The sequence below is a fragment of the Hoplias malabaricus genome, chromosome 10 (genome assembly GCF_029633855.1).
Source record: "Hoplias malabaricus isolate fHopMal1 chromosome 10, fHopMal1.hap1, whole genome shotgun sequence".
Classification (NCBI taxonomy): domain Eukaryota; kingdom Metazoa; phylum Chordata; class Actinopteri; order Characiformes; family Erythrinidae; genus Hoplias; species Hoplias malabaricus.
In genome coordinates, this window is record NC_089809.1 from 9,586,692 (window position 1) to 9,603,703 (window position 17,012).

General features: G+C 37.2%; 1 protein-coding gene across 1 annotated transcript; it reads left to right on the top strand.

Annotated features, from left to right (window-relative positions):
- Nucleotides 1–316: 316 nt before the first annotated feature.
- On the top strand, nucleotides 317–11,302 carry spaca6 (sperm acrosome associated 6). The gene is made up of 9 exons (XM_066683234.1): nucleotides 317–527; nucleotides 1,613–1,699; nucleotides 2,350–2,421; nucleotides 3,902–3,925; nucleotides 5,253–5,330; nucleotides 6,925–7,025; nucleotides 8,654–8,810; nucleotides 10,538–10,721; nucleotides 11,200–11,302. The coding sequence occupies exons 1-9, from the start codon at nucleotides 317–319 to the stop codon at nucleotides 11,300–11,302; spliced, it is 1,017 nt and encodes a 338-aa protein (XP_066539331.1).
- Nucleotides 11,303–17,012: the final 5,710 nt, after the last annotated feature.

The following is a 17,012-nucleotide window of genomic DNA, read 5'->3' on the forward strand; positions in this document are numbered from 1 at the left end:
TGTTTGAGTGCACTGAAATTTGTCCATTATGTATTTGGACACTACCACAATATGGCGGAACCACGGAATAGTGCAGTGTGAATAGGGAACAGTTTTGGACACAGCATTAGTGTTATTGTGGGGGAGGGGGGGAAGGGGCAAAGCAACACTAGTAGAACACTCTCCAGCCAATCAGACTGAGCCCTTGGAACCGTGTTGTATAATTCAGAATAATGCCATGGCTGCATTGAACTGCTTGTGACATCACACATTCTGTGATTATGAAGTACATGACTTCCAAAAGTCCATAAAAAGGCTCATATCCATATCAAGCAAAATGTCTGGATTTATAAGTAGGTTTTTACTTTTAGCCTCATTAATTCCCACAGGTTTAAGCTGCTATGAGTGCTTCATAGATCCAGATGACAGCTTACGACTCTGCTGGGGCCACCTTGTCACTGAATACAACATTCGTAATGTGGATGCCTGCTTCACAATGCTGGATAGGATATTCAACGAGGAAAGTGTGATTAATGCAGCTAAAGTGGGTAAGCTACAAATAACTTTTTTCTTTTTCTTTTTTTAAATAAATACACTGTATGTCCAAACAACTGTGCATTTGTGGGTATCCTTTACAATGAATGTGTTGACTCAGTAGGGTTATAATAAAACTCCCAGGCATTGGAGCAATGGAACTGTGTTCTCTGGAGTGATATTTTTGGCATTTGTTATATTGGTGTTCATGATATAGAACTAATCATGCAACATTAGTACTTGACTTCACTAATGTTTTTGTGGCTGAATGCCTTCAAATCCTCACAGCAATATTCCAGTGCAGGGGCATTTCTAGACTACATGTTGTACTTGGGCACACAGAATTTAGAGGGGCTCTGCTGCACCCCTCTTCTTGCCAATTGGTTGTAGGGGCACAAACGGGCCTCTAGAAGAAAGCATGTTAAACACTAAATAGTTTAGGAGATTTAACACTAAAGTGGGCTTGAGGTTTATTGAAAATGTAAGAGCATTGTATTACTGACTTTCTGCAGCCATTAATTAAATATTAAATAGTTTAGAATTAAACAAGCCTTTAAAAAGAACATGCTCATGAGAAATTATGTTGGGTGGCCTTCAATGCTCTTACATTTATTTTCTGTGGGCAGGGAATGTGTGAGTGTCTATAGTGATTTAATCAGCATTTTTGGTAGGTGGCTATAAACAATACATGTAACTATGAGCTACCATTACTTTGTCGGTTGTGAGGTTGTGAAGACTTTCTTTTAAATACTTACAAATGTCAATTGCTCTGTGCAAAAAAACAAAATAATCTAGCTCTGACTGAAACCGTTAGCTGTTCCAGCTTTTTGAAAGGCTCTGGGGCATTATGGGAAATGTAATGTTGTAGTGATTTTGGATGACATGTCCTGTAGTAATCCTGGATAAAATTGATTTTTTTTCCACCATGATTTTAGTGGCCCAGTACATTGGGTCTAATGACTCCCCTGTTCCAGCCTCTAGTCTTGTCTGAAGAGTAGAGTCTGTTCTTGCTGCTTCTATCCTCACAGGAACATCCTCTGTTGGGCATGCACATGTCTCTCATTGTTTCTGTCTTTGTGTCTGTTGTTTGTTTTGTCAGGTAGAGGCTATGACGTGGTGCTAAAGGAGCTCCTGACAGCAGAAATCATGCCTATTGTACAAGAATTTGATCAGATGTTAAATTACGGTACCACTTGCCTTGAAACACCTCTTCATACATTTTGCTTAATTATTTCTCACGCATAGCACATTAGCTACAGTACATTCAAAAGCTGCATTCCTCAGCTGTTACATTACAGAAGGCCGTTTGCAACAGCATGATCCTTTCAATATAGCATATTGAATGCAGCCTATATACACTATGTAGAGAGATTTGATGGCAAGATCTGTGTATCCATAATGGTCTATGTTTATTCAGTGTATAAACACAAAATACATTACAAAAAAAAAGTAACAGTGTAAAAGTCTAGTGCTCCCTGTGAAAGTGTCTTTTTGACCTCAGATATGATAAGGAATATTCTGTTGAAAATGTGAATTTGAAATTTTCAAATAAAACATTCCTTTTCATTTTACATACTTTTTTCAATTTCAGTTACAAAGAATAAAAGATAAAGAAAAAAAAACATTAATTTACTCTAAACCGCCACAAAATATGAATTATGTTCTGTCAGAACCTTTCCAGAACAAAGCACTTTTTATCATTCACGTCAGTGTGATATTTTAAAGCACTTTCTTTATACACCACATCTATTTATGAACGTGTGAAGCAGGTCAGAGGAAAGCAGAGGTGATTAACATCACTCTAGACTGTTACTGAGATAAATCTCTCTCTTTCAGATGCAGTGTATGAAGACAGGTTACAGGCTGCTGCAGATAAGTTTGTCATAATGGCCATGGGTCTGCCTAGAGGTGACTTCTCTACTTTTTCATTTTTTTTGTACAAATGTTTAGAGGCTCTGGGTCTATTTTGTTATATATATATATATATATATATAGTTGGTTTTTTTTTTTACTCAATTTCTCCTCTAAATGTTGTCACTGTCAATTCAATCTGTTAGGATTCCCTGAATCACACAATGCTACTAAGCTAGGAGAGTGAGGCAAGCACATGCTTTCTCCAAAACATGTGAAACCACCACCACTTCTTTACAAACTGCAGTAAACACAAAGTAATTGGGCCTCAACGTGCTTGGAGGAGAACACTAACTTTAAGCTGCAGGTGGCAATGGGCAAAGTACATATTATATGGCACCCATAACTCATATCTTACCTACAGTCAGATGCAATCATTTGAACACACGAATCATGTAACATATTGGAAAAAAATAACCATAAGTAAAAAAAGCATGTTATACATTCAATAATTCGTACTCAGCAAATAACATCTAACTGTGTATAAAAATATGTAGAGGGAATGTATTTATTTTCAGCTATAAAATCAGCATTAAAATAACATTTAATTTGACCAGTGGTATCAAAACTTTTACAAACATAGGTTAATCTGAAGTCTATGATTGGATCTATTTTTCTTTTACAGCTCTGGAGCGGCTTTCTATTCTTATTTATTTACCTAGCCTAAGTATTTCTTAAGCCTACATATACGTTTCCAGGCTGTCAGGACTCAAATCTGACCTTTTCAGGGCTTAGTGATCATGTAAAATCCAACTTTGTCAAATCAGATCGATAAATATCCGATCCGGACCTGCGACATGAATGTGAACAGTCAGATCGGATGTCATGCATCTTTTTGTCTGTATGCATGGAGTTTTAATCTCAGCTAGCACAGACAGCACGACTGTAAGATGGGAAGCTTATAGCCAATTACAAACTGTGTTGTAATTCGACATATGTGCACTATGTTAGTGTTTTGTGATCTACACTGTGCACTATAAGGGGTGTAGAGTGTAGGATATTTGGGATTGAGCTGATCTCTTTTGTCCTAATCACGTATAGTAAAATATCTGTTTTCTGTCCTCCCGGGTAAAATATGATGCACATGTAAGCTATTAATGTGTCTGTTTTTCCAGTTTTAATTAATTAAGTCCAATTTTTTCTTGCTGTGAAAGTGGTGATGTGCTTAAACATGTCTATGTACAGATGAGTGTCATTTCAGAGACACATTCATTACTATAAAAACAGATCCATTTCCATGTATGAATCTGAATCGCCAGGATCAGCCAAATCTGATCTGTGCAAAAAATTGGAAGTGATAAACGAGGTTTAATATGAAAGTAGCACACATTATTCCAAATTGTCTCAAATATTCCCTGCCAGTTTTTTCCACTTTGCTCAAAATTTGACATTAGCAAGAAGTACAATATTCATTCTGCAATATCCATAAAATCCATGTTTGCTCATGTTTTTTTATCTTTTCATGCCTGTTTCACAGCATCTGGATGTTTCCCTCCCTGTGGTAAGTGACTTAACATCTCTTTATGAGTTCTGACTAATAATCTGTAATGACGCACATATACACTGGCTCTCAAAATATTTTCCCAAATTGTATTCATTCATTGTCTGTAATCGCTTATTCAACACACCCTTTGGGGGGGGGGGGGGGGGGGCCTTCACAGGGCGAAACACATCCACTCACACTCTCAAGTAACCAATGCAACTACCAACGTGTGCTTCTGGACTGTGGGAGAAAAAAGGAGCACCCGGAGGAAACCCACACAGACATGGGGACACCACATCAAATTCCTCACAGACAGTCACCCAGAGTGGAATTCAAGCCCTGAATTCTTTCCTGAGTGTGAGCTTACCACCTAGAAGTAACGGAGGATCTGACTTAAGATCAAACCCAATAAAGTCGATACAGATCAGTAAAATATACTGTGATCCCCTAATACCGGTCCTTGAGAACATCCCTAATCTAAACCATGTGGAGCCAGCTTAAATTTCTTCTCAACTTGTTACTATAACTATGCCAGTCAGGCTCATCACGCTTGGAGGAGAATACTAACTACTCAACTAGCACATGCAAATACCTAGAACACATTTCGACTTTGCATTGGCAGGGGGGTAATTTTGGGGGTAAATTACTACTTTTGGTACCATTTCTTCTATGTTCCATGGTATAGATAGCTAGTCTGTTAAAGGTGACATACCCATTTTCCACAATGTAACACATTTCCCTGGGGTCTTAGTAAAATGTCTGTGGTATGTTGTGATCACATGTTGTCACAACACCATTCTTAACTAGGGATGTCACAATACCAGAAATTCATTAGTCGGTACCAATACCGCTAAAATTCAATGATTCTCAATACCAATATCAATACCAAAACAAAACAAAACAATGAAATGAAAGCATGTCAACATAAATGCTTTTATTTAAAATACTTAAATGCTTTTGTTGATTTATCTTTATCCAGCAAAAAAAGTGTAATTTATTTATTTATTTTGTTTGTTTGCTTGCTTTGTTTACTCATTTCTAACCCAGTACTCTACCCCTTTAAATGCCAGAATGTGTTGGGAGGCAGGAGCTTCACTTTGATTGGCTGTAGAACGAGAAAACCTCCTCACACCCCCTCCTGTATTTGAATGGTCTCAATGGGAGAAAGGCAGCTATGTTTGAAAATATGTTTATTGTCTTGCTTATTGTTTGTTGAGCTTGTGGCTGCCAAATAAAATCGTTTGCGTTGTCCCTTGCGGTGTTTGGGCCTGTTAGGTGCTGAAACTGAACGCAGTCTTGACAAAACAATTATGTTTATAATACTAACTAGGTTTTTTTTGCACAGGATTTCAGAATTTAGGTGCTGTCTACAACTGCAAGACCTGTCAATATGACACTTGTGAATTACCACTGGATTGCCCTTGTGAGTAATTTCCACTTATACATATAAATACTTACTATCTAAACCTAATCTTCACATTGTGTTAAGATTTGAAGATAAATGGGACAAAAAAGGTTCTGTAGTAATTGCCATGAAATCTTGAAACTAGACACCCCTATAATTAATTAATTCAACCATTTTAAAGTGCACCTATTCAAATGCATATAAAGAGCTTGGAAAATCTTCATTGGAAATACATAAAATAAATAACTTGTGTCTAGTAAGTAACTATTTGGGCCAATTAAATGTCACAAATGCACCATTTACAGCTTTAAATGGGACGTTTACAATTGTGGGGAAACATTGTTCTTTGATTTGTTTACATTAAGAAGCAGGGGAAAAAACGGCATTTGTTTGCATGTACCTGAAGTTTAACTTGTCTGTACGTTTTTTATTTATTGGTGGCATAACCAGGTCCCCCACAAGGGTGTTTAAGATATGTTAAGTACAAAAGTTCAGATTTCTCCACTAGGTGTCAGTATAAGGACTACTTTTTTAACCTGTAGAAAAATCATGTGTTGGTCTTATAATGGATGTGTTTACATTTTAACCTTTACATTATTCAGTGAAAAACAATCAGTAGAAATTACTTTTAACCCTCAGAAATCACTGATCACAATGATCAAACCCCGTTACTGGTTCAAAACGAGACGCTTCAAGACGAGAAGCACGTTGTGCTTTGTGTTTTAATAAGATAGGCAAAGTAGAAACAGAGATTGAACTGAAATGTGATCAAAAATTATGCTCTCTGGCACAGCATTTATTTAGATTTTTTGTCTTGTAAAGAAAAAGGAATTGTTGGAATATTCTGACTATTTACTACAAGCTGAACACAGTAAGGGGGTGTGGGAGAGGCAAACTAGCTGGAAGACAGAGAGAGACAGTGGAGAAAGAGATGTATAGAGTGTGCAAAGGAGAGAGACAGCTGAAATATATATGGTAAACATTGTTTAATGTGGCATATAAAAGTATACAAAGTGCCAAAAATAAACTAAGACTCCTCAGGGCCACAGCTAAATTTTTACCATTAGGTTTGGTTACGACACATGTATCAGTCGGTCTTGCTCTCTGTTGCAATACCATTCTAGCACATTGTCCCCTGTGACTTGACAAAAGTGTTCTAATGCAAGCTGATAGCACTGGAACCGCAATTACGTAACAATAGAATGCGCCTGACACAAACATCCATCTGTAGCCCCTCCTTAAAACCCCTAACCAAACGTTCTTAAGCATGCGTCAGAGTTTGTTAAAACCAATCCCTTGGCACATTTTCATGCATAATATCATTTTGCACAGACAGCCCCACGGGCAGCCTCTAAGTCCTTGGTTTCTTGATGTAAGGTGGCAGGGCCCTCCCTCCCCATCCCCCCCTCCCCATCCCCCCCACACCCACATGCAGTGGTATTCATTTCCAGCCAGCACAGCTACAATTACTGTTCAGCGCATCATCCCTTTTAACTGCTCTCTCTCTCTAGAGGCTCTGCTTAAATATTATAATTACCAGAGAGGCCTTGTTGCAAGGTGAGGAGCTGAAGAATTCAGACACCCAAATGTGTGTTTGGCTTTCTATTAACAGTACGTGAAATCACCGTGGAGGAAAACAACAGGACTCAGATGTGGTGTGAAGTGCCATTCATTTTGCCCAGCGATATCCAGATAGTATGGCGATATTCACAGGTGAGGTGTTACAAAATGAGAGGCAAACACATTTTAGTGTTCTCATGCTCACAAAATTGTAAATCCATAATTTCTTCCTAATATTTCCTTGCAATAGAATTTAATATTTAGGTACTACTTTAAATTATTCATTAAAATTAACATAATCAACTGCTCTCCTTTCACACCTCATTGCTTGTTAGCAGCTCAACATAGATCACAATATTTCACACAAAAAGCCTACTATTTTAGATCATTTTCTTCAGTGCTCCCCTTCTGTAGGTGAAAATATTTTCCAGCCTACACTCTGACACACAAGTATGAATCTTTTAATCCTTATCACAAGTCATATACCCTCAGAAAAACTGTCAATGTGATGGTACCCTGAAGTAAACATATTCAGCACTTTTAGTTAGGGAAAACAATGTTGCCGTATTCTATATTAATTGTAGATTTTCAATTGATTTCATCTCCTGGATTTTATGTCTTATTTTATATAATTTTAAAACGAAGGCTTACAAATATGCACCTCTCCAATGTGTGTTTTTGGACCATGGGAGGAAACCAGAGCATTATGTTATTCTTCAAAAATATTCTTAAGAAAATCTTATTTTTTTAATTCTAAGACCACCTTGTATTCTTTCCAAATATATGTTCTTAACTATTTTCTTAACCATATGAAAGCCTCACACTTAGGCTAGAGTATGACTTCAGGCAAGTCTCTAAAATAATCAGTATAAATAGCTGACTAATAGCTTACTATCAATAATGTCTTAACATTAAAATTGGAAATTGTTCTTAAAGCATCCTTAGCTTCTACACAAGAAAAATAATGGCAAACTTGAGCCTTTTTTCCTATTGGTTATTTCCTCCACCATCACCTCTATTTGTTTACAAAAAAATTTGAACGCTTTAGTTTGATTCTGCTTTTCATGCATTTTGCTAATCACTGCACAGATGTATATAAATAATGGCAATAACAGCACAACATTCATAAACTGTTAAATGCAGCAGGAAATGACTCATAACAAATTGCTAGCATAAGAAAAAATCTGAGGAAAATACTTCAAACTTTCTTATGAGAATATTTAAGTACTTCTTCGGATTCTTCTTTCTCTTTGGATACTTTGTTTCTTACGGACGTTTTGGGGATTCCAGTCCCAGATTTGTTTGGCCATAATGTGTCCTGCTGGCTAAGTAGTAATATTAAAGAAAAAAAGTCTTGTGAAAAATGTAAATAACACATTTATTTAGATAGCTCACCCCAGGAGAACCAGCAAAGATTTTTCTGTATGTAAGTTTTAGTGGAAGCTTACAATAAAGAATTACTATAATTCAAAGTATGAATTGTAAAGTAATGTAAAGTAATCTCAAACAGCCTTATGTGGCTTCTGACACTACAATACAGTATTATCTGTAAAAATGATACGTTGTAAATATACACCACTTGCCAGTTACAGTATCCTTATAGCTCCAGTGTTAAACCAGTTTTGAAAAAAGAAAAACTAATTTTGGACACCACAGAGCTACAATTTAGGTAACAGAAAAAATTGTATAAACCTTCCCAAATATTTTTATTTTACTTTGCTTTGAGCAGTTCACATAGGTGAATGTGAAGTTTCCTCATGAAGCTACTAACCTGTTTTAAGGTGAAGACTGTGCTGATGAACCAGTTTAAGGAGGTGACAGTTGGTGTGGACAAACTCTACTCAATACCCTCTGCCCGTCCAGAACATTCAGGCACATACCAGTGTGAGATCTTCTCCCAGGAACGGTCCCTGGTCCGCATCTACTACCATCTCACAGGTATCTCTTCACAGAGAATTTCCTCAATGTCTAGTAGATAGGACAGAAAAGGGAAAGGTCATCTGACTGATGATGTAAATGACCATCAGTTTGATTTTGATTGTGTGCAGGTGTGGAGGAAAACGAAAAATAAAATAAAATAAAATTAATTAAAAACTCCACAGGAAATAAAGTAGCATACACCAGCAAACATGCAAGAATAGACAAAAACGAATGATTGACTCATTATTTCATTTTCTTTAACTGTTTCATCCTGTTCTGGGACACAAGCCAGGGGTCGGCAACCAACCTGGCCTCAGTGGTGCAAGTCAAGAACAAACACTCATCCAGGTCACACATACTCATCCCTATGACACTTTTGCACAGCCAATTCACCTACCAATGTGTGGTGTGGTTTTTCCCTGGTCCAACAACACACACTGGTAGGTGGATTGGCGACTTAAAAGTGTCTGTAGGTGTGAGTGAATGTGAGTGTGTCGCCCTGCGAAAGACTGGCGCCTCCAGGGTTTGTTCCTGCCTTGCGCCCAGTGATTCCGGGTAGACTCCAGACCCACCGTAACCCTAAACTGGATAAGCAGTTAGACAATGAATGAATGAATGAATGGACTATGTGAGGAAATCAGAAAACCTCGAGTAAACCAATGCAGACACAGGGAGAACTCCCCACAGTGACCAGAGGCAGGGATTTACCCCTAAGCCAAAGGACCATGGAGTTGTGTCACCCACATTACCTATTGCACCATTGGTCTTTGAAAAATCAGTCCATGAAAACTTGTTATGAGCGCGCATAAGACTTTGTATTAATTGACATTTATTCCAGTTATGAATGCCACCATAATCCACTCTCCGTGTTTGTACAGACTGAGCAGATTACATAAACAATGTCAAAGCAACATTTCGCCTAAAACTAGTTCAACAAATACACTTACATTGACAATAAGAACAAACTATCTGAAGTATTTTACCTGTTCCACATTAAATTGAGACTTACAGCTTCTTAACATTACAAATGGGCACTTTACCAGGCGAGTTAGATGTTAGCTTCTTGTTAATTTTTTTTTCTGATGTCAGGGGGCTTAATTTAGCCGTTCCACCTTAAATTGACGTTATGACGTTGTATTTGTCTTTTTAAACACCGGCTTCACGTTTTTGTTCGACTGCACACGGTTCCATTTAAGGTGGAAAGGAAAATTCGAATAAAAAGTCAACTTGAGCCTAAACTTAAACCGTTAATCACGCAGTAGCATTTACGTGTCGGGTCGGGACGGTAAAAGAAAGCCAACATTATCCATAATAACAATAATAGCCAAAGCTATTATTATTAGCTTTAAATTAAGCTTTATTTTTATGGTTTGTTTCGGCCATGAACATTTATTTTTTATCTTTTTTTTCTTATTTGAAAGTTGTATAAAATATTATGTGTTGTTTTCTTCCTTGGCATATAATACTAAAAGTAATATATTTTTTCCAATAATCTCGCCATTTTATTATCCGTAAGACAGAAATCACACATTTATACCCAGATTTTATTTCTGTATAAAATGTCTTAGCCAAATTCAAGAATTGGCCAGTAGATGGTGCACACACCCAAAATGTGTGTGGTCAAGCTCTACAGTTTACTCATATCTCTCTCTCTCTCTCTTTCTCTCTCTCTCTCTCTCTCTCTCTCTCTCTCTCTCTCCTCCCCATCTTTATCTCACCCACACAACTTTCTCCCTCTCTTTCAGTTACTCCCGATGCAGTATTAGGTCATGTAAAGCTCCAGGATGTGTTTGACCAGTCTCTTCTGTCTGGTGGTCAGTTCTCTTTAACACAGCCCCAGCCCCACTTCAATGTGCTGCTACTGCCCACGATAGACTTTCTCACTGTGTGTCTGACCTCACTTTTAGTACTGCTCTTCCTTACTCTGGGGTAATTTCCATACACTTATAGGCCAAAATGTTTGTGTACACACATTTTATAATTAGTGAATTCAGCTACTTTAAGGTGCAACCCATTGTGGACATAGCTATCATTATTATTTACTGAAGTCTAAAGAGGCCATGGTAATTTTCTCTTGTGACCTGATGACAAACAACAACAACAACAACAACAACAAAAAACACTCTACCACATTCTGTACCACTCTGTACCACTGAGAGATCATGATTCTTCTTAAGATAACCTATATTGTTAAGTTAAGGAAACAAAATGTATTTCTATAAATTGCAACTAACATGAGATTAATTAAATAGCTTAATAGTCACTAAATAAACCAAAATATGCTTTAAAGAGAGTGACCATGTTTACAATCGGTTTATTACAGCATCTCAAATACAAATTACAGCAAATACAAGCAGGTCACCAGGCATCAGTATCCTTTAATGAAACACTACACCTCTGTCTTTAGGGTGCTGTACTATAAGACGACCTACAAGAGTAAAGACAAGGAAGTTAATGAAGAACATAAAGGCCACCGGAACAGATATGTTCTTCAAACTGCTAGAGAATAAAATGCTTAAAAATGTTTCAATAAAATGCTTCCCCAAATTGCTGCATATATTGAGTCCCCTCTAGAGGTCACTACCACTACTTATATGAGGTATTACCATAGGTTTAGCAGAGTGAACAGTTATTACATGTTCCAGTTCACAACACTGGGTCTGAAAGGAAGTGTAACTGTCAAAAAGTCATTAATGAGAAAAGGAAATAGATACAAAACAAGGGATTTTGCAAATCAAATAGAGAAGCCTCCTATTCTCTAAAGAATTACAGATTGACTGTTCCAGAGCCTAGACTTAGTGACAAATGTGATATCATATTTAGTTTTTAAGACTTTTCTTTAGTTTTCTGTTAACAGAGGAGAAATAAGCATAACTGTTGCAACGTGAAGCAGTATAAATAGCATAAATGAATAAGATCCAAACTTCACTGAAACTATGAAATGACTCAGTTTTGACCAGACAGGTGTGGTTTATTGAGGTTGTCTCACAGACAAATACAATGTTACTTGGGGAACAAGAATAAAGCAACATCCTCATCTCTTTTCATGCTTTTCTATGTTCGGAGGTCTCTCCTCAATCCAAGCACCTCCAAATGCTCTCAGTAATACCTGAGCAGGCAATTGAGCAAAAAAGCTGCTGAGCCAGTTTGGATCAAGACATTTAGCTTGTTTCCCATTCACAGAGCCAGGGCTTTGAACAAACACTGAACCTTTTTCCATTGCTCCCACAGACCGGAGAGCTAGCAAATGGTGAGGAAACATTCCCAGAATTTTATTAAAAGTGTTATGTGACTAACATTTTGAATTAATTAAAATTGTGGACATCACAGTTAAGTGAAATCAGAAACCAGTTTTCAGAATTTGCACCAAAAACTTTGTATAATCTCCACAGAAAGGAACAGACCAAAAGTCAGCTAGAGGGGTGCAAAGACCCCAGCAATGGGCTGTAGAGTGGTGGAATTGTGTTCTGTGTAGTGATGGAGCTCCATCTAGTACTTTTCATATGAGTTAGAGTGGCTTTTAAGATTCAGAACTAATTATCCAACACCAGTTTCTGACATCTGTGATATTTCCCTGGCAGAATGCGAAAAATGTGAGTTAGTCAGTGTTTCTCACTGCAGCTTCTTCTACAATTTCACGCAAATTCTTGAAGGGGGTTTTACATGCTGTATGGATGAATGGAATCCATCTTTTAATATATTCCAGTAGAGCAATTTTAAAAGCCCTCTGACAGCTGGACAGCTGTAGGCTCAACAGTTCACAGACACTGGGTGGAAGGGTCTGTGGTTCATTTGACGAGACATAAATGTATGGTGACTTTCCAGGACACACCAAAATTGTCCTAACAGCAAAAGGTCAAACAATTCTTAAAGGACATAGTACCAAACCTGTATGTCAACACTTATAATAAATACTGTTTACAACAGTGCTTTAGTGGTGTAATATTAATATTAGTAAAACAAATTTATAGTAATCCTTTTAGTGGTGCTATTATTTACAGTATTTCTTTATTGGTAATATAGATATACAGTAGTACTTCAGTGGTTGTATATTGTAGCTACAAAACACCAGAGGGAGTGCGTTATCATGAAATAACAGCATGGCTGCATTGAGGCGCAGGCACGAGTCAAAAGCCCTCGCATTCTGTTCTTAGCCTGGCTTTGCTGTTTAACCATTTAGATTTGTTATAGTTTGTTAGTTCATTATGCTGCACTTCTTAAGGAGACCTGCAGCATAAACACAGTTGTCACCAGCGTGTTACAGTGGTTGTGAAAAAATGCTTAGAATGCTTCTCAGCTAATCAGACTGTTTGGCCAGAACTAACTGTTGTTTAATATTATTTTCAGCAGTTCTCTAATAGTGGTGTAGTAAAATTTACAATGGTGCTTCAGTGGTGCTATAACGCAGCCTACAATGTACATATCAGTAGTAATAGCAATACTTATGGTGGCATGGTGGCACAGCAGGTAGTGTCACAGTCACACAGCTCTAGGGACTTGGAGCTTGTGGGTTCAAGTCCTGCTCTGGGTGACTGTCTGTAAGGAGTTTGGTGTGTTCTCCCTGTGTCTGTGTGGGTTTCCTCACTCTTGTGTGTTACTATTTACTGGGTTATTATAGTAATAATTACAGAAGTGCCTTAGTGGTTTTATAGTACAATTATATTTAGAGCAATTACTACAGCAACATAAAAAAACGATTTGTGTTCAGTCATGTTTTGTATCCTAGCTAGTACAAATAGGATAGAGTCTAAAATACACTGCTGTTCAAACACTGCCATAACAGGGCCAATGATGAAACAAGCAATACCTTATCAGTGTTTATACCTATGTATTCAAAATAAAGAGTTATAAGAAAGCAGAACATGATTAAGTACTCTTTACAGTTACAGTTATCAGGTACTGTTTAGTGAGTTAGAAAAAAAATGGTCAGAAAATGTTGTGGTACCTTTTGTTTTCTCTGTGGTGGTACCCTCAAGAGTACATATTCAGTGCCTTAAGTTAGGGAACATAACTGTACCTTATTCTATTATGATTGTAGAATTATATATATATATATATTATTTGTATTTATTTTTACACAGTTCTATAATGAAATCATACAAATATTCACCTGTCCTTCTGCCTTCTGGAGAAGAAAATGTAATGTACCTTTAGGGAACAAAACTCGACTTGAAAACCACTGTTGTACCTTTTTGAAAGTACATTTAAACTGTTTCTACCTTCAGTGACCAATAATCATATATCATTATCATATATCAAATATCATACATTGTATTCTGAGAGTTTATAGTAATATTTACTATAGAGATTTAATGATGCCATAGTATGATTTAGTGTATGTTGTTACATTTGGAGAGTGTTTGTTTGTTTGTTTTGTTTTTTAAAGAGTAGCATGAATGAAATTTCAGTTCGATTCCAATTAAATTTTATTTACAAACTGCTTCTTATAACCTCTGTTATCCCAAATCAGTTAAACAGAATTCCAGGTCCTATCCCAACTAAGCAAGCCAAGATGACAGTGAAAAGGGAAAACTCCCTCAGAAAAGAGGGAAAAAACCTTGAGCAGAACCAGGATTCAAAAGGGGTCCATCCTCTTCAACAAAACAAAAACGGAGCTGTAATTAGGAGGTGAGCAGGAACCCTCAAATTTGCTTCTTTTGTTTGAGAAATCATGTGTATGACTTGAGAAACATGAATGAAAGGCACTTTCTCCCTGGACGTCTGGGCTGTGAAATGGCCTGCTGAACAGTTCAGATGATTTTAAAGCTGGACTCATGCTACTAAATTTAGCCAGACTTGACTTAATACTTAACCCCACCCATTTAGCGTAAAACTGGCTCAGTAGTTTGTTTCCTTGTATCCTAGGACTCCTGGCAACGGGCTATAAAGTGGGAGTAGAAACGCCCATATAAACATATGAGCTAAACTGATCAGATTCAAGTAAGGCTGGAAGAATTTCAGAATATGTCACTCGGAGGGAACCTAGTAATTTTCATTCAGACGGTTAAGTTCCAACTGAGACTTGACAAGCTGCCATTAGTGTTGCTTTCTTCCTCTGCCAATTATAGTCTCTAAAGTGGATTGAATCTAGATGCCGTTGATATTTCAAATGGCAGTTATACGTGTCATTTTGGTATTTTACACAGCTTCACTCAGCCATACATAATCAAATCTTTTTTATATATATCAATAAAGGATTTGTCCCACTATGCTGCAGAAATTTTTTTTACACTCCTGGGAAACGTTGAGTAAATATTGGAACATTTCTATGAGAATTTGATAGCATTCAATCACAAAAGCATTAGTGTGACCAGGTTAGGAGCATTTTATAAGTTTATTAGTTATAAGCATTTCACTATAAGCAAGTGAATATAAAAGGTGCATTCACCAAGGTCTTTGCAAGAAAAAAAAAAGATTGATGCTCATCACTTTACTCCAAAGTTTATGAGAGAATTTTCTACTAGTTCAATCTGACCATTTTTCAGTGTAATATTGCAAAGAATTTAGGTCCTTTATCATCTAGTGTACTTCAAGTTCTGAAACGATTCAGGAAATTCAGGATTCAGCAGATGTCCACCAATGTTAAAATGAGCATGACCTTTCGAATCCTCAGATGGCACTGCATAAGAAACTGTCATACTACAGTAATAAATAAAGCCACATGGATTTGGGAGTATTTGAAAAAAATTGTCACTTAAAAGGCTCTGCCACTGCATCAAGAAATGCAGCCTGAAACTCTATTACACAAGGAGGAAGACATATTTTCACTGTCCAGTTAAAAGCACGTGTCTCCCAAAATACTAAGTTTACAAGAGAACGGAAAATCCCTCAAATTTCAATGAAAGATTTTATTATTAAAATTATATTATTAAGTAATTTTGGAGCATTTCTATTGGTTCATTCATCATGCAGTTTAGCACAACACGAATGACAGATACTGTGTTCAAAGGGTGTTGTAAAATAAAATCTACAAAACTGGAGATACATGTTTTATTGGCCAGCGACAATATATAAAGTCTATGTGGAACCACTACCAAGTTCTCTGGGCCACTTCTCAGGTGGTCCAAAAGACAGTAGAAATGTGTGCTGTGGTCAGAGAAGTCCATGTTTCAGTGTGTTTTTATGAAAAACAATTGAATGTTTTCCATGCTAATGATGAAAGAGGCTATTCCGACTGTTCTCAGCAATAGGTGTAAAAGCATGGTACGGTGATGCATCAGTAACTATGGTATGGGTGACTTACATATGCGAGAAATTCTCCATTGATGTGGGTTCAAACATTGGGCTTTCACAGAGGCATATGTTGCTGTTAGAATTAAATCTTTTCCTGGGAAGTCCATGGTTATTTCAGCGAGACAATGCCAAGCCTCAATCTGTACATGCTACAACAACATGGCTTCGTAGACACAGAATGCATGTGCTTGAGTCACCTGCCTGCAGTCCAGCTCTGCCTGCTATGGCACAATAATGAAGAGGAGAATCAGGCAATGGCAACCACAGAGACTTGAAAAAATTCCACTTGAAAACTTTAGCAATTTGTATCCTCAGTTCCCAAATGATTCAGCTTTGTATTATGTTGCAGACATGTAATTCTAAATGTGGTTATATATCCAAAATACCATCAAGTGGCTCAGTGAAATTTACATTCAGTGGGAATTCTTCTTCTTTTTCTTATTGACTGTTAAATAAATGTTCAAGAGAATTAACAAATCATCTTATTGTTATTACAGCATTTTATAAAATGTCCCAACTGTAAATGGGGTTTGTAAATGTAATGTAAAAAAAATGTCAACATGGTGTATTTCAAATATACTTTTTTCTTGACTGTATTTTTAAACATATTAGACATTGGCATCATAGCCATTTGTCTTTTTGGGAGGGGATGATGGTGACCGTTACCATGACACTGCTATGAGCAGGTCAGTGAGGGGGAAGGGGATGGCTGTGGTAGTGTGAGGCCTTGATTAGTCAGCATACAACTCAGCTTCCTTTTGCCAATCAGTTCCAGATGTGCCATAGAAGAAATCTCAGAGCCTTGTGACGCAGGGAAATAGGATGGGGGCTCGAAACAGGGCGGTAGATAATTACAAACATACAGCAAGCCACTCTCCTTGGTAAGATTCACCCTCAAGGAATTAGCTGAGGTTTTCCATCATTTTGGCTCTTCTTACAGAGTTTTTCCATTTCTTATCTGAGAAACACACAGTTGACCAGATTAAG